Here is a 19,957-nt window from a genome sequence, read left to right as displayed (position 1 = left end):
AATGTACTTTCGAAGGATATAAATTTTATGAATACATGTTATGGCATAATTATTATTATAATTCGATAAAAACAATGTTTACTGAGAAGTACAGGAAATATCTACAATGTTAAGCTGATCCCATAAAAGAAATATATCTTAAAATATAAAAAACATTTATAGTTTAATCGCATATGGTGCATGAAAGTTTTAATGTTTTATCTGTTAAGGCATGCAAAGTATCAAAAAATTTCAGCTTAGTGAGTACTGAGTTTCTGACCGGTGGCACAAATGTTGGGCAATACCTTACCCTCTGCTGGGCTGACAGCAGCAAAGCTCCAGCTTAACTGTAGAGGCACTGAAGGTCCATAATATTGCAAACAGCTCTAAAATATCTCAGTCCACAAAAGAAATCACCCCAGTCATCAACAGGCGCAAAACAAAACTCGCAGTTGCACAGCTGACCATTGACTGGGCTAGTTCTGGGTACCTCAATGGTTCAAATTAATATCTCACGATCTGGCATTGTGTGTGTCTTGACACTCAGTGCTACTAGTAGCATTTAAATAATCACCTGAAGATCAAGTAGAATTGCGAGATCAACATCGTTTGTGTGAGCTCAGCTACCAGAATACCTGCCACATTAACCATCACTTGGTGAACATCTCTGCATGCTCATTAAAAATTGCTTCCACAAAACAAAAATAGCTACTTAGAAAATAAAACTTTGCTCCTCAGACTGCATTACAGTTGGTGCTGTAAGTCCTTAAGAGCACTGGGAGCTTTAAAATCAGGTGAAACGCTATTGTGTTGTCCTTGACCAAGGTTCAGTGGCCATGATAAGGAAAGAGTTAAAGGTGTGCTGGCAAATATTTCTGAAGATACAGAAACTCCCACATGTTGTTTCTCACATGTAGAAAGATCGTACTTGGCAATCATAAAAGTTTAGGAACACATACAAAATACGTTAATGTTATACTAAAGCTGGTTTCACAAGGCCAGATCTGGCGTCATGCACATTATGATGCTGATGTTGCGCATAACCAAATTTACAGCCATCATGAAGCAGTGAGGCTAGATATGAAGACGTTGCTCATAACATAAACAAGAGTGCAGGCTTGGGGTAGTCGAGGCCACCTCTGGAACAAAGCTAGCCAATGCATCAAATTATCATGGACACATCCAGTTCCCGAGTACTGAAACCAAAAACTGGTCCACAGAAACAAGCACTGTAAGTTATTTAGGGCACCTGATGCTAGCCATTACTTTAGCTACAGTTCAGAAAGTTTGGACCTCCATTTAATGTAAGAAAATGACAAGTCAGAAATTTTGCGAACTCAACTGTAATTGACGTCTAGGTAATGAGAGGCATTTAATAATGCAATTGTTGTATAGCCAACGGTTATCTAGAGAATATATGCTGTAGTGTTTACATTTATGATAAGTAAGGCAGAATGTTTGCAATGGCAAGCAAACAAAAACCCAGTGCAATACTCAGTCACCCCTATGGTGCATAATTTTTTTAGACTGTACTATCACTGGGCCTGACCCACGAAAACGGCAAAATGGCCATGAAAACGGGCCCACCCAAACAGCAAGATACCCCCCACCTGCTCACAGAAACGTAGCTGTAATCAGAGAAAAGTGCTTTGCATTAAGATGCCACCTCTGTACTCTTGCAGACCTTTCCAAGCAACAAACTGTTTCTCCCTCCCCTCTTTCCTTTCTGCACCGAGTATTGGATAGCAACACTATAGGAGAAGGCATTACTTAAGGAGTCAAATGGCACCTATTGTTTCCACGCTTCACGTGTGACCTTGAGAGCGCACTATAATGCCAGCCCTTTGTGGCCATGATGTAGCTGCGGGCTCGATATTAGATGGGTGAATTAGTGGCGGGATGTGTGCAATTGCCCGACAACACCACTTATGTTGGACATTCAAACATTAAACACTTTTTATTCCAGATTAGCAGGTTCTGACGAAAAATCTTCATACTGTAGAAGAACGGCAGACTGGGCAAGTTGGCGGTTTTTCATACTGCTTAAAAACAGTGCTACTGACACAGGACAAAGAACAAGAATGGACACACACACACACAGCGCTGAACTTGAAACTGTGTTTGTTGGAAATACATGTTTGCTTTTAAAGCCATACATCAAGTGTGCGTGCACGATCATATTCTCCATTATACTGCTGTTCATTTGTCAGAGAAGCCAGCAGGCAACATGAATAAGGAGAGTGCAACATGTAGGTCTTTCCTAGCCTGGAAGCACGCCTAAAAAACATTTAACATTAAAAAGAAGGAAAACTAACACTGCTTTAATTTTTGGAGTGGGGTTGGGGAAACCAGTGACAGAATACAAATAACCCAAAGCAAGAAAAGGGGGGGGGGCGCTGACAAGTAACTTTGAAAATGTATGCAGTAATGTTAGGTTCTGCGATCACACATGCCCGATCACACATGTGCATTGTTGCTGTAATATAAACAGCAAAAACAACCAAAGACTCAAAGTGCGTGTGACAAGTAAAGGTTGCATGTTTCACAATCGCTCACATCTGTCGCGCCGGCAAGCCAGCAGCTGCGACAGCTGCTGCATTTGCAGCCACAGCAAAGCTGCACTTGCTTTTTATTTATTTCCACTCTGCACATGTGTTGAATGAAGTGACAGATGACTAGGGTACCGCTTTCCTCTTCCTTCTGTATTCAATTCCCAGTGTTGTGGATTTCCGGCATTTCCAAAGAAGGATGTGGTTTCACAAATTGCAGTTTAGCTGCAGTGCAGAATAAATTTAGCATTTATATATATATATTTGGAATGCAAATATAATCATGCCTGCTCATAAAACACTGTTGCTTGCATGTGGAACAGGACAGCCCGTTTCTTTTGCAGATTACACAAAAAGTGTGAAAGAAAGAAAGCCTTGTACAATAAGTGCTGTAGAACGAATTTCATGCCCAGGTGCATAAAACTAGAACAGATAAAACAATGCTGTTATATACTTATTTAAAATTATGAGTGATTTCCAGTAGAATGACTGATAAACATTCAAAGTTGAAACCCGAGACACATTAGTCAAGTTCAACGCCGTTGACTGCATGGGGACAACTCAACATTTTATAACACCGCCAAGTAGTACGCGTACAGAATGTTTTTGCTGGATAGCTTGAGATCTGACATCTAGGCGGCTCTGTTAGTTGACCTAACTTCTGCCTAGAGCAGTTTAGTCTGTAAACAATTCCTCCCCCCCCCCTTTTTTTTCTTAAGAATGCTATGCTATTTATTAACTTGGGAAAACGTCAGGCTGAAGCACACTGCTGTATGCAACCGGCCAGATGTGCTGTGCAATTACACATAGCACAAAAGTAATTTCAGCCAGGTTAACATTTCCAGTCTGCATGTCTGACTGACTCAAAAAGAGAGAGAAATGTTTGCACTCCTAGAAAAGCATTAACATTAAATTTTTGTTGATATATATGGTGAGGCAATAAAGCCCAAGAAAAGAATGTAACACCAGTTTATATGTGTACATGTGGAGGTCACAGACTTTTCAAAGAGATTAAGACAGTCCTAGTCAGCAATTTTCGAAATGTTTAGTTTATCAAAGCTTCCAGCCAAAACATCAAAAATAAATTCGTTGTGTTTTTCAATGTGAATTTATTCACTATATTATGTTAGTAAAGCTCTCTGCTGACATTCAGTGCATCAACTGCAGTTGTTAGTGGTAACATTGTCTGCAGGACAGAGTGAAAGCACTTTGTTATTAAAAGCCCCCTGGATGAAGTTAAAATTCAATATTGAGTTCCATGGTGTTACGTGCAATATCAGTAAAGTTAAATGGTCATTACCCAAAAGAAATGGCTAATTTGCAGTTTCCGACCCTGACCTTCAACCATGAGCAGATTCAGAATCTTGAATGTGCGATTAGAACAGTAGCCACCTGACTGCAATCGTTTTATTGCGTTCGGGCCTCACTAGTAAGCTCAGAGCACAGTTATATCAAAACAGTAGAGCAGTTCATACCCATCTAACTGTCCTCCCATAAAACAAGGAATACCATTTAACTGTGGGTCTGAATGCATGGATATACTTTATTCTTTAAAGTAGTACTCCCATCTGAACACCTGGTAACAGAAAAGGTAAAAAACACCTAACTAAAAAACAATATTAAAATTCAAGAACTGTTTTAGTCGAACATTTATGACACATCTACACTACACTGAAGTCACATTAATACACCCAAGAACTTCGCAAATAACCATCCCATAAATATTCGTAATTCTGCATCATGCAGCCCCTGCGGACAGCACATTACCAATTAAAATACATCACTGGGGCAATGTAAGATAATATTCCAATTCTTTTCCTTTTCATGCTACACCATAGATTGAAGCAGTGCCCCACCTATATCATCCCCAACATCAGCTGATTGTAAGTGAATGATAATAGAGGAACAAGAATTCCTAAAGGGACACTAAAGAGAAAAATGATTTATTCTGCATCAGTAAATTACATTTCTACAACACCAATAACACCACTTTTACGACGATAATGCTCTTTGCAAGCCAGAAAAAGCGCAAGAACGAAAGACGGGTGGCGACGCCTCCTTGAAGTTCCCGCACCTGGTCGCTGTGACGTCATGAATTCTGATGGCATCTTCCAAGGCCAACTTAATTATATGGTGGTACAGACTGACTACATTGTGTTCTAAAGGAACCAAATATTAAACCTGGCAAGTTTTGGGAACCTTTACTCAGCCAACGTGGCCCCAATGCGAAAACATACTTTGGAATCCCTGACGTCACACTGACGTCCCGGCGACGGGGTTTCGGCGCGAAATTCAAATACTGATACTTCAACCTTGTTTTTTTTTTTTTATCTAATAATCGAACTACTATTTTGAAATGACTGCCTGCAGGGTTCTCAAACAATGCCTTATTAGACTGAATCGATTTATTGTTTCGCTTTAGTGTCCCATTAAGCCCCGTTTTGTCACTAAAAAGCATACTCATATTCTTTTTGTCTTCTTTTGGTAGCAGTCTTCATTTCATATTTTTAATGAACAGAGTAAAGCAACACTTTATTGTTAAGTGAGCCTTAAAGGTCTGTCTTTCACAATGTTCACCCTTTTATAATGACTCCAAGTTCTGTGGCTAACTTACTGCGATGTGCAAACATGGAAAGCATTATATGTGCAACGAAAATATAAACATGGTTGTCATCAAAGAAAGAGGCATTATTAGTTCTCACCTGAAGAAACATGCTTATCATACAAGCAAAGGGCCCGTTATAGCACCAAGCATGATAGTAGGCCCTAAAGTTAACATAAATGTTTACACTGTCTGGAGAAACTTTAGCTAGATTGTAGTCTATCAAGATCCAAGATACAATACATAGCTTCATATGTTTTCTTAGAAGTGAAATAGATCACCATGCTTTACATGCATTAAGATATGTACAGAAAATGACTTGTAGATAAAGCCATCGTAAAGACTACAATTTTCCCTACATGTTCAATGACATGCAATATCTGAGGCAATGAAATTAATAGCTGAACTAATGAATATAATGCACTCAGATGGACAATATTTTTTTGAAGAGTGAAATGCTGGCTTGAAAAAGTGCATTGTTGAAAATACAACTGCATATCACCATAAACAGAATGCAAACAGGAAAAAGGTCTGTACACATTTCACAAATTTTGTTCTAAAAATAGGGCAGGTCGTGCAAAATGCAAATAGATGCCCGACTACATGAATTCGTGAAAATTGTTCATGTTTACTGAGTAAATGATAGACTAGTAAATACCATGTGCTCAAAGTGTCATTTTTTGTTGGTACTACACATCATTTGAATAAGGAGGATGTCCAGGATTATATCAAGCGATATGTATGTAAAATCCATCTTGCTGAGGGCGCAAAAGGAGTATAGGCACTTAAAGAAGCACACGGAGGGGTGCCAACTAAAAAGTGTCATTTTACTACGAAGAAACGAGAATAAACACCAAAGGACCATCTCAGTGCATACATAGATTCCATCAAAGGCATTTTCCAACAAATCTATTTCATGCTCAAGAAATGAAATAGAAGGGAGTGATATTATGTAGAGTGGTTCAGAATCAGTCACTTCTGTTTCTCTTGGCAAGTGGGAAACAGTTCTGCAGGGAAATGCCTTGGATTGAGTGTATGCATGCACATATCGGCCACCTGTATTTGCTCTCCGTTTTTCTTAATAAAATGTCAGTTGTAGGCAGCACATGTCCTGTGCGCTTCTTGTATGTCAACTAATTCGTCAAGTGTCTGTCCATCTAGCTGTTTTGCAGGAGTGTGTCAAGACAAATAAGCACAGTCACTTCTACATTTGACGTGGCATTGAAGTGCGGACAGTTCCAAATGATGCCGTGCATCCCAAAATGATTGTGGAGGTCAGAACCACCCAAGCCACAAATACGAGTGTACACCCGGCCAGAAAAGTTTACGGACCACGGGACATCAGAAAACGTTCTAATTCCCAAGCAGCCTGTAGCAGTAGCCAATAAAACTGTATACGACAATTTTGTTAGCATATTCTAGTCGAGGCCCTACATGCAAATACCAGGTTGCGTTGTGAGGCTGCGGAGATATTCAGTTTTCCTCAGATTTCATGGTCCACAATATTTTGCGGCCGGGTGTATATACCGACAAGCATGCCGTTCCGGCTGATCGCGACTTGTTCAGATTTCACTTGGTGTTCTGGGCGCATATACTACACGACGAATGCAGAAAGCGCAAGCTAGCTAGGTAATGAACATTTCATTACAAGCGTGTGCCAGGCTCGCGAATTTTATAACGCTAAATATATTCAAAAGTACGGCACTACACATCAAACCCGGCTGGCGCAGGAGTATTTCACAACCGTGGTCTTGGACGAACAATCGTCAAGTTCAAAGGAAACGAAAAGAATAAGCCATTTCGCAGCGCGCTTTTCTGAAATGCAGCGCGCGTCCTCGCTCGCACAGCGAGCCCATTCATTCGCTCGCGTTGGCAGTTGCGTCACGTCCCTTTATTTCGCGAGAGCGATTACACCGACGACCGAAACGTCGCTCTTAACGGTGTCCGCGCTTGACGCGCACAGCACGGAATACCGATCGTTTCCTTGAGAAACTACTCTTCGGAATCCGAGAGACCCCATTCGCACTTCGCCCAGAATCGGTAGCGATAACATTGAAGAGAAAAAGGTTGCGGCGTCGAGAAAGGAACGGCCGTCTATTCTCCGTTGCGCGCGGTACGCCCTGTCCGTACAAAGCGGCTATTTCGAGGAGGCGCCGTTATATGTCAGATAATGGGAACAACCACCAACACCGCGCGCGGGAGAGGTTTTCGACCCCGGCGCGCGCCCCGCACACTGACGTCTCACCATCAGCGCCTTTTAAGCCCCTCAAGCTAGGCCGCCCGCAAGCGACAACAAATCAACGCGCTCCGCCGTGAAGTGCGCGAGGCAAGAGATCGCATGTATTGCGGTCGCCGTCTCACACCCGCGGGCGCGACCGAGAGACAGGTTTCCATCATGAACACAACGCTCCCGTTTCTTTTTTGTTTACACACATACACGCCACGCGAGTCCATTCACACAACACTCACCCGTTGAGATAACGCTGCATGAATGTGGCCGTCGCCGACGTGGGCGACGGACACTCGGCTTTGGGATCGGCGCCCGCCCGCTCCGTGCCCGTCGACAACTGCCGCAGGAAGTCGGCCAGTTTGTCCCGCAGGGTCGGCATGTTTGCCTGCTCCTCTGGCGTGCACACTGAGTCGTCGCTCGATCGGCTGGCTCAACGCTGACCTAGGCACGGCGCTGACGCGACGACGAGCGCAAGGTGCGCTTCAGCCAACGGCGCTACGCATCTCACTCGTGAGCGAAGTTCCTACGCTCGCACCACGCTGGAAGCGCGCCGCTCGCTGCAACGACTCACGACGTCGGAGCAACGGTGGAAGCGCGGTGGCTGGCCCAGCGAGCGCTCGCTACGGCAGCAGCAGTGGTCGCACAAACCACCACAACGCTAGCCGCGGACGCACGCACGCACGCAGGCAGAAAAACGAGAAAAAAACAGTGCGCAGTCGAGGAGAAAGACGACGGACTCTCCTCTCCTTGTCCTCCTCCTCATCACTGCCACGGCCACTTGCCGACGGGCATTGGCTACGCTTTCCACAAAAACCTCCTCGTTCAAGACTCCGCCGCAACCACCGCCTCGCATACAAATGGTGCTCAAGGAAAGAGTGCGCTGTGTTTTCACGCTCCTTCCGCAATTATTCACGCGAATATAATGCAGCGCCGACTTATTTTGTAGTTCTGTAACCACCCGCTAGTCTTACAAACTGCTGAGCAATTCACGCACTTTAAAGCGCTGTAAGACAACCAAATGTTCTGGTTGACTAGCAGCGCTCACCGAAGCATCTGATTCTCTTATAGCGGTAGCGCGTGGAACTACCTGGTTGTAAAACGATTAGTAGGTCATACCGTTATCTGTGCAATCATCTGTCCCCAAACCACTCGGTTCAAACAATCGATTGGAGCGCCGGTGCGCTCCCCGAACTCCGTGCACCTCTCGATTTTGGGCGTCCGCCGGCGGAAGTCTCGGTCTTGTGAGTCACTCGCTTCAAGGTTTCGGCACTCATTACCCTGAATGCAACAACGCCTCTAGAAACAACCTCCTCTACAAGTTCCGCCGATTCCTTTCTTGCGAAAATCCTCTAGAGATGTCGCCCGAAAACAAACATGTCTGCGCGCATACGCGAAGTCACGTGTGCGCAGTGCCCAAAGCGTGCGCGTTTCAAAGTAATGTATTGGTAATGAACGCGCAAATGATATCCACCAACATATTTTGCTTGTAAAGCATCCGCCTCGCAGCACATTAGGTCAAATGTCTGTGCTACAACGACGCGCTATGATTGAAAAGCGAGATTAGACGCCCAGCAAAGTTACAGCAGCAACATGACGGAGGTGACTTCATGCAACTTCGAGCGTCTCGCTCCTGAAATCGAGGCCGCCATCGAAAATGCCGCATTTGTGGCCATAGACACGGAATTTACCGGTCTCGTTCAGGGACCGGACGCAATGCCTAGTCTGTTTGACAGCATCGAGGAGCGTTACGCCAAGCTGCGCCAGACCGTCGCTTCTTTCTACGTGTGTCAGCTGGGGCTTTGCACGTTCACCTCTGTGCCGGAGGAAAATCTTTATAGGGCGAACGCCTTCAACATCTACCTCTGCCCGCGCTCCTTCGGCAACGTGGACCCTCAGTTCTGCGTTCAAGCGTCTTCGGTGGAGTTTCTTTGTCAGAATGGCTTCGACTTCAACAAATGCTTCTACAAAGGCGTCCCTTACGCGGACAGGGCATGCCAGAGAGCTGCCGACCTGTACATTATGAACGAGCGGTACTTTGAGAAGCCAGGCCTGGCCCAAATTTACGACTGCGTGCGCCACTGGTTGAACAACAACGACCGAACAAAATCGGACGGTGATGATTCGTTGACCGTGACGCCGCCCGAAGGCCTGAGTGTCGCGCTTGTCATGGCTGATCTGAAGACGCGTTTCCCCGGCATCGACGTTCGCATCTGTCGCGGTGGACTGAAGCTGACGCTGTCCGAGGGCTGCGAACCGCAACGCGTCGCCGCCGAAGGCCGGGCCCCCACGGAGACGGAGCTGCGCTGCGCCATGCTGGGTTTTAGCCGCTGTTTCGAGGTGCTGGCGGCGAGCGGCAAGCCCGTGGTGGGCCACAACATGCTACTCGACCTGCTGCTACTGTACCACCAGTTCTGCGAGCCCCTTCCGAAGTCGTACGCCAGACTCAAAGCGGGACTGAGCTCCGTGTTCCCAGCGGTGTACGATACGAAGCACATGTCGCTGCAGCTTCGGCAACAGGTGAGTCTCTCGCGATCAACAAGTGGCCTGTGTGGAAAGTAGGGCGAGTTCAAAGGTCGAAGCAAAAATGTTACGACGATGGGACAAGCGTGCGCTTGACCTTTCCTTACAGTGGAGCTGTGTATGGCTAGGGTACCACAGAATTTACGTGTCCGCACTCAAAAACTGTCATCATCAATGGCGCATACATGCGTAAGCAAGCAAAAATATGCAATGGCTTATAGCCCTGTAAGGCAGCGGCTACAAGCACGCAGCAAAGTGAAGCGAACAGTGCTTACATTCTTTCTAATCACGCATACAACGTACAGAACAACATGTCAAAAACTGTCCATCACCAGTGGCTCATAGCCCCATAAGATTCTTGGCTGCTCACTTTGCATGGATTAGATGCGATGACACTACCCCTGTGGTCATTGTCTGTGATTTCAGTGGATGTACCGGGACTGAAAAGGGAGTGGTTTACGCATTTCATCTTGCAGACATATCATTTGCGATTCCACATCGATCTGGCCCAACCGACCACCCAGCGGTGTACGTGCGTTGGTTTGACATTATCAAAGAATGTGTTTGCAGTTGCGAGTATGGCAATCAGTGCATATCATAGCGACCACAAAGCCATTGTAACTGTCATTACTAAGTGACAATGTGTGATGCAATAAAGTCTTTACCACAAGTTTTCATACAACGATGTTTACAGCTCCACTGGTCATCCACCTTCGCAAGGTGGAATGGCCTTGAATTTTCTCTCTTGACCTTCTTTCTCTCAAGTGTTCAAGAAAACGCGAGACAGTTACGATGCTTGCGGACTTTACTCCCTACTCACTAAAGAATAAAAACAATAATAATCTCTATGCCAGATTCTGCTGCCACTTTTGCAGTGGAAAGATGACCAAGATATCTGAGGTCAGATCAACAGAACCGTCTAATGTAGTACCGGCGTCACACGGCCACCTTCAATCACAATTGAGCCTGATATGGATCAAAATTCTCTATTGCAATTGGCTCCCTCTCACAGCTTGGTGAGAGGAGCCAATCGCTACAGAGAAATTGCACATCATCGGCAGTGCAGTAAATCTACAGTGCCAACGAATGTGCTAGTAGAGGTGCAGGGTGGTTGAGCACACACCTCTACTAGCATGAATTGAGCATGAATTAATTTGTAATCCATGTCGGTCATCATGATGGTATCGGGACATCTGAATTACTGAGCTTGCCTGACATTGCAGACCTCAACATGACCTGCGACATTGAAACTGAGGTGGTGGTTAAAGACACAAGTGGTCGGCCCATGCCAGGGCACATTGGCAGATGCCGTCGTGACATTCTATACCTTGTGTATATTACTTTGGTATGACAGCTGAGAAAAAGCTGTGTGTTCTCGAAAATAACCTGTTATTATTGAGCATTCAACCAAATCAGCAGATAGAATTCACAAGCTTCTCAATACGATTCATGGCTATGACTGCACAAAATAGAAGAAAAAAATATTTTTCAATTTAACCCCCTAGCAGTGATAGCAGGCTTTATTTCGACTATTTTAACTGGCTTGTTACCTTTCTATTTATCTTTAAAGTTTTGTGTAAGAGTAGCTTTCTGCAATTCTGCTGTTCTCATCTGTGCATGCAATACTGAATGTTATGCTTTCCTGGATGGTGCGTTTTTCTCGTGGTCCTCTAAAAAACATACCAGTGGATCTCTACTGCCTATTGTTGAGGAAGCAGTGGATGATACACTTCGCCAGAATATATGCAACAAAAAAAAATCTTAAATCGGAGTTGACTAAGTGCAATGCTGCAGGTGACAAAAAAGTCATGGAGCTAAAGAAGAAAAGGAAAGGGTCAATGCCGACACAGGGCCAATATGAGCAAAGAGAAAAAGGTGGTTGCCAATCAGATGGTTGGATGAGTAAAAGTCTTGTAAAAACAAATTATCAGCAACCAGTCAGCAAAGACTGTGCTGTTGCAGATGCAAATTAATTCATGTCAGTAATTGAGTAGTGAGAAAAAAAAAGTTCCTTAACTATTTTCTGATTTTCTTAGCATAACCACTACGCACTGGACATGTGGCCAGGCACATTTGAAAAACACTTCATTCAACGACAATACATCAGAAATGCTGTAGGGGGCTCGTAGACCACCTTATGCAGGCATCAGAGAAAACTGGTTCATGATAATGTAATCAAGTTGGAGCTTGTTTTGGCACTGCTTGATATTGGCTAGTGCAGGTAAGGTTTCTAGCCATAGGACTGTATTACTTTCAATTACAACCGTCATCTGTGGATGATGACATGTGCACTTTTCAATGCCCGTAGTGAAAGTTCTACACATCATATTGGCTAACTGTTAGGAAGCCTCAGTATTTGCCATCACAGTACACAATCCATAGTGAAAAGCATTGACAGCTTGAGACAGAAAGTCTTGGACGTGTCTGTAAAATACTTTAGAGGGATGGTTTGCTTGGCGAGTTGGTATTCCTATTTTGAAATGAACAGCATGAAAAAACTACATGACATAAAGAGGAAACGAGCATAGCACATACATAAGATAGGCTCATGATGATGATGATGAAACATAGCACTGCAATGATCTTTCTCCTCTCTTTCTTTTCTTTTTTTCATTGCTCATCTCAAGAATGTTTGTAAAGTAACTGGTTTGGTGGTATTGAAGTCAGTTAAATTACCCTTTTGTTTCACTTTGTCTGTCTGTATAACGATGCAACCAGCCCTGATGTCACCACGTATATGTGATGCGCAGGGTGTTCCATGGCTGAAGGAGTTGATGTCAGGTGCAGACCTGTTCTCCCTACACAAGGCTCTGAGCAATGCGGTGGTACCGTATGCACCACGCATCGAAGGAGCACCCAAAGACCTACGGGCTCACGAGGCTGGCTGTGATGCCTATGCGGCAGGCTTCGTCTTTCTGAAACTGGCCCACATAGTTGCTCAACGGGTATGGTGTCACGTTCACGCTTTTTTTTTATGCGAAAGAGTATTGTAGAGTCTTGCTGGTGTTGTGCAGTCTCATCGAACACCATTTGCCACTGGTCATCAGCCAAGAAAGTCCAGTCTTGCAGAATGAAAAAAAACTCTCGGCTTCATGCTGCCCTGGGTATTGAGTACAGGATATGTTAATATTATTGTGTAGTTGCGTGGTGCAAAAACCACTTTATGAGTGGTCGTGGTCATCAAGTGAACTTTGTTCTTGTGCGTCTTTTGGCGTGTGACACCACGCACATCTAATTAGTAAGCAAATGTCTGCTGCTGTATATGTATAGACTGCCCGTCAGACTACGAGTTTAATATTTTGCTCTCACTGTCAATACTTCACCTTTCGAGTGAAACTGCCACTTTTTTCATCCCTCACTCTGTCCATCCAGTTTCCAACGCCACCCCGTGCTCTGTCCTGGAAGAACCATCGAGATGCTGTGCGGCCCTATGCGAATCGAGTGAACTTGATCCGTGCCCAGTACCATCATCTCAGCCTGGGCACTGCCGACCGGACTGCAGAGACGAGGCCCCCGTGGCTTTGCATCCGCTCATCGGACCAAGCGCAGGCAAAGGTGCGGGCTGTGCTGGCGCGCTGCGGCGTTGTCGACATGCGCCGCCTTTCGAACAGCTGCCTCCTAGTCGCCGTGGGCAACTTTGGGTGTGCGAGAGACATTGTGGAGGCCTTCCAAGATGACCCTGCGGTCAGAGTGGTCAAGTACAACTCGTATAAGCATGGCGGCATCATGCGGGCCTGGCTGTGGATGGCAACTATCGGCACGCTTGCGCTGACGGCGGGTTGCGCACTCCAGCTGGCATCTGGAAAGGTGCCCGCCCTGTGACGCATATTATTGCAAGCCTTCCAAACAAATGAAACTGATAGCCTGACAAGTTCCCGTCGTGCGCGTTTGGTCGGTGATTCGTGCTTTTGGCTGTGGATTAGCACCACCTTTTACGTGCGCACAAATTTTGGATATTATGCCAACATTGTGATACATTGTGATACATTGTGAAGTCCTAATCGTGTGAGTGTTTCGTGTAGATTGAGTGAATAAAATTGAACTAATAGGTATTATGTTTCGCAATGACTTCTTGAGTATTGTCTATTAGTGATGGTTGTTGTGGCTTTTTCGAGGTTTTAAGCCGGAGTCTTGCCAAGTCACTGCAAATACGAACTTACTACCTCCATCCCATCCAAATGGCTGCTACAGAATTTAACTAAACCTTCCCCAAACTTGCCGTGGTTGCTTAGTGGTTATGGTGTTGGGCTGCTAAGCAGAAGGTCGCGGGATCAAATCCCAGCCACAGCAGCCACATTCTGATGGGGGTGAAATGCGAAAACACCCATTTACTTAGGTTTAGGTGCACGTCGAAGAACCCCAGATAGTCCAAGTTTCCAGAGTCCCCCACTATGGCATGCCTCATAATCGGAATAATCCTGGCAGCAGAATAAAGGATCATGTGCGCAAATAGACAACCATATTAACAAATAAGACAGAGCGCTACCTCAAAAGTGCGAAAGGATACGAGAGCATGTAGAAACAGTGGATTGGGTTACTGAATAGCTAATGACAAACAAAAATTAATAAGAAAAATGCACAGACTCTGGAGTTCTACAAATAGCACAACCAAGCATCCTTACATACCCAAATGATAAGAATCTTGCTTCCTGTATATACTTTGCTATCACTAATACTGCTTCACCTTTCCGGTGAAATTGCAGCCTCTTTCAGTTGTTCTTTTTTTTTTTTACTTGAGTCCAATTATAAGCACTGCTGCACGTGAATACTACTGGTTCTGATTTCAAGTGAGTCCGGCTTGGCCTCACTTCAGCTACTGAGTCAATTATACATATGTTTGAGCTCTGCATTCCAGTGGTGATCTTACCATCCCTAATAAATGTTTTAAATTAGGCGAGTTTTTTTCTTTCACGAGTCCTTAGCGTTACGTAGTGTAAAGAGAAGCAACTCCGAGACACATACCATGCACGTGCATTTTGCATGCTGTTGATAGAAGACTCTGCCGAAGGCGTCACTGAAGTCTGCAGGGTTTTTCCAGGGTCAAAAAAGCCTTGAAAAGCAACTTGAAGCGAGGTGAACATACAGCAACATATGCATTCTCAAGGCATAGGCTATCCATACCATTGAAAAGTTGGATAGTTCTTTTTAAGAACGTAATAAACTTTGTCGTGTGCTTATATTTAAATATATTCTGTCTGCACGTGGTGTTCACAGTGGAAACTGAAGAAAATGTGGATGTGAAAAATATGGATGAGGTAGCTGCTGCTGGTGCGTGTAGTGTGCTTGTGCTCCTATTGTCAGAATTTGCAGAAATAAAGCGAAAGTATGAATTAAAAGGCGCGCACATCCATGCCAACAATGACGCAGTAAGCTTTTAGCTACAATAAAATTTAAGTGAAAAGGCAGAGGCAACTCAATAGACACCTCAAATGATGTGGGTGATACGGGGGGAGGACTAAAAGACCCCGCCCCTCCCTATGGATTTGAAGCCTATGAAGTGCAGGTCTACAATGCAAAACATATACCGTATTTACTCGAATCTAGGCCGACCCCCTAAAGTCCGAAGCCAACCAAAAAAATATATATATTACCTCGAATGTAGGCCGAACAAAAAAAGCGAGGACAGCATTCACAAAATGCAAACAGCATTTATTGAATCTGAACGTGCAGAGCTGATTCAACTTCGTCATCACTGCTAGACTCGTCGCTGTGTTCCTTGTCACTGTCACCTTCAAACAGTGCACTATCTTCGGTACTGTCAAGCGCATTAAATACGCTGCACTTTTTAAAGACGCGCACGATCAAAGTAGCTGGGATGTCGTCCCACGCTGCAGCTACCCAGCCCGCCAGCTGCGATAGCGATGCACGTTTGATGCGGCTCATTGCCGTAAGCATGTGGTCTTCGTCAGTCAACCAGTCCTTGTAATATTTCCGCAGACGATCCTTGAAAGGTTTGTTGATGCAGACATCAAGTGGCTGCAACTGGCCCGTCATGCCACCCGGTATGACAGCGAGGTCCGTGTTCGCTTGGGCGAGCACAGCCTTCACGTTGTCGGTCAAGTGCCCACGGTAAGAGTCGATGACAAGGAGTGAGTTCTTTGTCAAAAGGGCTCCTGGACGCTGTCGCCACACAATCTTAACCCACTCTTCCACCATCGCATCCGTCATCCACCTGTTCTCATTTGCCAGCACAATGACATTTCTTGAAAAAGTTTCTTGAGCAGGCAGTGTCTTCCTTTTAATAAGGATATCATATAAGGAGGGAGTTTATGTCCATCAGCTAACATTTGGTTGGCTATGTATTTCAATGGAGTATTCTACTGCTACGATACCGAAAATGTGGTATTCAACTCAATATCATTTATAGCGAAGAGAATGTTTGTTTGCATGTGCCTCAAAGTACATATTCTGGAAACAAAAATGTTGAATACAGCTGCAGACAGTTTTTTCAGACGCCTGATTTTTCGGACTTCCCTTTGGCAGCACCACCTACCTTGAGCAGTAGAATAATACGAATGATCTAAATTTTGGACGCCACAAGACATTTTGGGCATGAACTGCCTGCACAATGCCACAAACACAGTGGCCATCAAAGAAGTTTTCATAGGGCTGAATGGCATGAAACTGCAACTTTAGTTGCAGACTCTTGACGAACGGCGCTGGGTAGTCCTAGCAGTCTAAGCAGTGCAGACAGCAGAGTGGCTGGTGGCAAGGCATCATGGGAAGCTCGCCGTCAATACGTTTGCACCCGTAGACATTATCAGCGACCAACTACGACAAAAAAACGCACAGGCTAGACTGATGGCCGTGGTAACAGAGTCCAGATCAATATGCGGTCCTTCCCGTCTCCAAGAAATCTGCCGGTGGTGAAACTCAACAATAGCACTTGAACACACGTTTTTGCCAGCAGCTTGGCTGGTTGTAACAGGTTGTACCGCAGTTTGAAAGCCAACTTGCACATCCTACGTGCTAACACCAATTGCATGATTGTGCATCTGTGGCGATGCAAAGCATGCACATGTACAATATTTTTGTTCGTATAACCTGCACCAAAAAGGAAAAGTCAGGATGCAGATTATAGGTGTGCCTTCATGGCAGCATGGGGTGCTGATGTGAAGCCACACCTCCAGGCCAAGTTCTTCGCCATCAAATGTTTCATTATCTGCTGGTGAACCCTATCCTGTGTTGAAGCTCCCTCTCCTCTCTTTCATGTTGCCCGTTCTCCTCCTCTTTTTAGACTGCCATTACGCATTCCTGCTATTAGAAGTTGGATAATACTGCATTCGGCGCCGGCAAACCATAATACGAATCACAAGAGCTTCGCTCAACAGCAGTCCTTTAGAGTTAGAGCCTAGCAGATTATCAGTATCGGAAGAGGTAGAAAACAGAGCCACTGGCCAAAGATACCATGTGGAAGAGTCGTGCATCTGCGAGACCATACCTGCCAACTCTCCTGAATTTTCTTGTTCACAAATTTGGGCTTGTTCCGCTGCAACCTTTAAGATGGTGAAAGGATGCAAAGGGGATACTTGCCTCGAGCAAGTTTATACCAACAAGTTCTATAAGCAGGTAAAATTGGCAACAGCTAAGTTGCTCAAATGGTCACTTATCTAGAAACACTTTGATGCTTGTGATTATATGCCATTCTAAGGTTGCTGCTGCTTGGCATGCTGCACTGAGGTAAAATCCTTGTTGCTGAAGTGCGTACCCTTAAAAGACATATGCTCAAGGAAAGCTTAACAAAAAAAAAGTTACCTACTGCCTTCACTTTTGCCATCCCCTGCCTACAGGGGAACTTTACAAATTCTACAGTTCAGAAGTTGGCAGGTATGTATGAGACTGTTTTTTTATAGAGATTTTAGCATTGTTGTGTGCTTTCATTTCTGCAGGTTATGTCATCAGATATCTTTTCCTTCTTTCCCGGATGCTGTAATTTGGGATGCAGGTTATCTAAGGATGCGGGTTATACGCAGAAAAATACGGTATTTATTACTGTTCCCATGCTTCATATTGACAAAGAAAAGATGGCGACGGGCCATCAACATCCGCAGGCCTGTTGCTGGTCCATCGGAAGCACCCTGCTAGCGTTTCTTCTGCACAAACATGATTTTTTTTTTTGCCTATATCTGTCTCTATGCTTATAACAAATATTGGACATAATGAAAGTATTTGCGTGGGCAATGCGACTTGGTTATAACGAGGTTCGACTGTAGCACGCCACGAATACATTTTAAGGAAGAGTAGCGAGCTACGCAGTTCATAAATCTTTATTTCTTTTATACATCATTGGCTGGCGGTAAAACGTGCGCTTTTTGTAGCAGTCAGTTCGTAGTTTGGTTTCAGAGGCCACACCCCCAACTTCTGGCCCCCCATTTATATCACAAGCAGGGAGGCGCCGCTGGCATTGGAATGCTGCTTTGCAACCTCCGCGAGGTACGTCTGCGTAGCGAGCACTGGCAAGCCACTGGCAAACCACCGGCAAGCCATTCGCGAGCTGCAGTGGTGCACAATGGCGAGCCACTAAGCGCCCCGGCACAACCTGAACACGCTGTTTGTTCAACGCCTCTTCTCACGACTTGGAGCGGCGCCCATTGCTGTTAGCTGAGCTCAAAGCCAGCACCCGACTCGATGGCGTAGAGCAGCTTTTCACGCAGTTGTGCCTCATCGGTGATCTCAGGTAGCTTGAGCAGGTTCATGCACGTTGACGCAGTGGGAAGGCGCCCCGGCTCCGGGCCGGCCGAGTGAATGCAGAATTGGGGTACCAGGTCCTGGTGTGAGGCATAACGAACACACAACGGTTACAGTCTGTTTCTCGCATATGGCAGGCAACACAGCAGAAGCTATGAAAGTAGTGCACACAGTTGTAGTAGATTTACTCTGCAGCTTTTGCAGTGCGGGTCAGTAACACTTTCTATGTAATAACTACTTCATCAATTACAACTTGTAGATATAAGGTTATGTCAAATCACATTATTTGTGCACTTTAATGCTTCCACTATGTGTCACGCTATGTTTAGGTTGCAAGTGCAAGCAGTGTGACGTTGCCGCTGGTCGCAGAAATGCATCCCTCTGCTCATTCGGTGCTATTATTTAGGTGTAGTACGTCTGCGATGCCTTCCATGTAATAATCATGTCATATGTTTTGTCATAAAATATGAGACAGTGTTACATCTAATTGCACAATGCATAACTACATCTTTCTTTCATACACGACGCACTATTTTTCACTCGTGACTGCAGCATGAGAGGTCTCTCTAGACTCTAGTCGGGATGCGACAATACTCGAATATCACCGAATTGAATCGAATAGTGAACATTTAAATAATTAGATTCAAGAATCGAATATTTACTAGTAGATTTTTCAAACATTTGGTACATTTGACGTGAAGATCTGCGCAGTGTCGAGTGTCACGTGCACTGCGGGGCCCCTCGTGCTTGATGTCGTGCAAGCGAGTGCCTCCCTTTGTTATTTGTGGAGCAGAATGTGCGGAGAGCAGATGGGCTACCCTGGCTGACGTCTCTACGCGCACCTTTGCCCTGCTGCACGTTCTCACCAACACTAGCCTAATGTGAGATCACACACACAGCGCCCAGACACCACAATTCACAAAACAGTGCCACTTCTGCGGGTACAATGCTTGTCCAGGCTGACAGTACCGATTGGAATGATAATGTGGTGCGGGAATGGCAACAAAAGCAGCATGTATTTTGGGGAAAGTGCGAAGTTCGTGCTGATTTCAGCAGCCATCGATTTAACCCGTACGTGTTATCTTCGGGCCGATCACTGATGAGCCACCCGTACGAAGATGTTAGCGGCAAGCATACCACAACGGCTTGCAGCCCATTGGCACGTCGACCAGCGTCAAATTTTCGTCACAGTCACACTGTCTAGGCTTTTAGGTCTAATCGGCGCTGCTTCATCAGGCGTCAGTGACTAAAGTTAGTGTGGTACTTAACCGATGTGGATCTACATTCGCCAATCGATAATTGGGACTCGACTGCAACCGCTAAAAGATTTGAATGATCAGGAGTCTGAAACATTGTATTTGCCCACATGGATAGCACCAATGATGGCTA

The 19,957-nt window shown here is 45.1% G+C and overlaps 3 protein-coding genes across 4 annotated transcripts in view; 1 reads left to right on the top strand and 2 right to left on the bottom strand.

The window, feature by feature from the left end:
* Positions 1-8,220, bottom strand: part of LOC126517465 (PP2C-like domain-containing protein CG9801) — a 46,919-nt gene extending 38,699 nt beyond the window's left edge. The window contains exon 1 of the mRNA XM_050167186.3: positions 7,600-8,220. Coding sequence (XP_050023143.2) covers positions 7,600-7,739 — 140 coding nt within the window. The 5' untranslated portion in view covers positions 7,740-8,220. The remainder of the gene's footprint in view (positions 1-7,599) is intronic.
* Positions 8,221-8,460: 240 nt separating this feature from the next.
* On the top strand, positions 8,461-13,932 carry LOC126517466 (pre-piRNA 3'-exonuclease trimmer-like). Its single transcript, XM_050167187.3, has 3 exons — positions 8,461-9,877; positions 12,631-12,825; positions 13,253-13,932. Exons 1-3 carry the CDS (start codon positions 8,951-8,953, stop codon positions 13,700-13,702), a joined length of 1,572 nt encoding a protein of 523 aa, XP_050023144.2. The 5' UTR covers positions 8,461-8,950; the 3' UTR covers positions 13,703-13,932.
* A 4,197-nt stretch (positions 13,933-18,129) lies between these two features.
* The window catches only part of LOC126517462 (ubiquitin-protein ligase E3C), a 59,833-nt gene continuing 58,005 nt past the window's right edge, over positions 18,130-19,957 (bottom strand). For both annotated transcript variants that reach the window (XM_050167183.2, XM_050167184.2), the window contains exon 21: positions 18,130-18,648. In XM_050167183.2, coding sequence (XP_050023140.2) covers positions 18,478-18,648 — 171 coding nt within the window. In that variant the 3' untranslated portion in view covers positions 18,130-18,477. The remainder of the gene's footprint in view (positions 18,649-19,957) is intronic.

Source organism: Dermacentor andersoni, chromosome 11 (assembly GCF_023375885.2).
Source record: "Dermacentor andersoni chromosome 11, qqDerAnde1_hic_scaffold, whole genome shotgun sequence".
Lineage (NCBI taxonomy): Eukaryota > Metazoa > Arthropoda > Arachnida > Ixodida > Ixodidae > Dermacentor > Dermacentor andersoni.
This window is presented reverse-complemented; position numbering and strand designations above follow the sequence as displayed.

What these genes read in the sequence shown, in the direction of transcription:
- LOC126517466 (XM_050167187.3), top strand. Translation starts at nt 8,951, where the DNA reads ATGACGGAGGTGACTTCATGCAACTTCGAGCGTCTCGCTCCTGAAATC. An exon ending in CGCTGCAGCTTCGGCAACAG is followed by an intron (nt 9,878 to 12,630) that starts GTGAGTCTCTCG and finishes TGTGATGCGCAG; the next exon opens with GGTGTTCCATGGCTGAAGGA. An exon ending in CCCACATAGTTGCTCAACGG is followed by an intron (nt 12,826 to 13,252) that starts GTATGGTGTCAC and finishes CTGTCCATCCAG; the next exon opens with TTTCCAACGCCACCCCGTGC.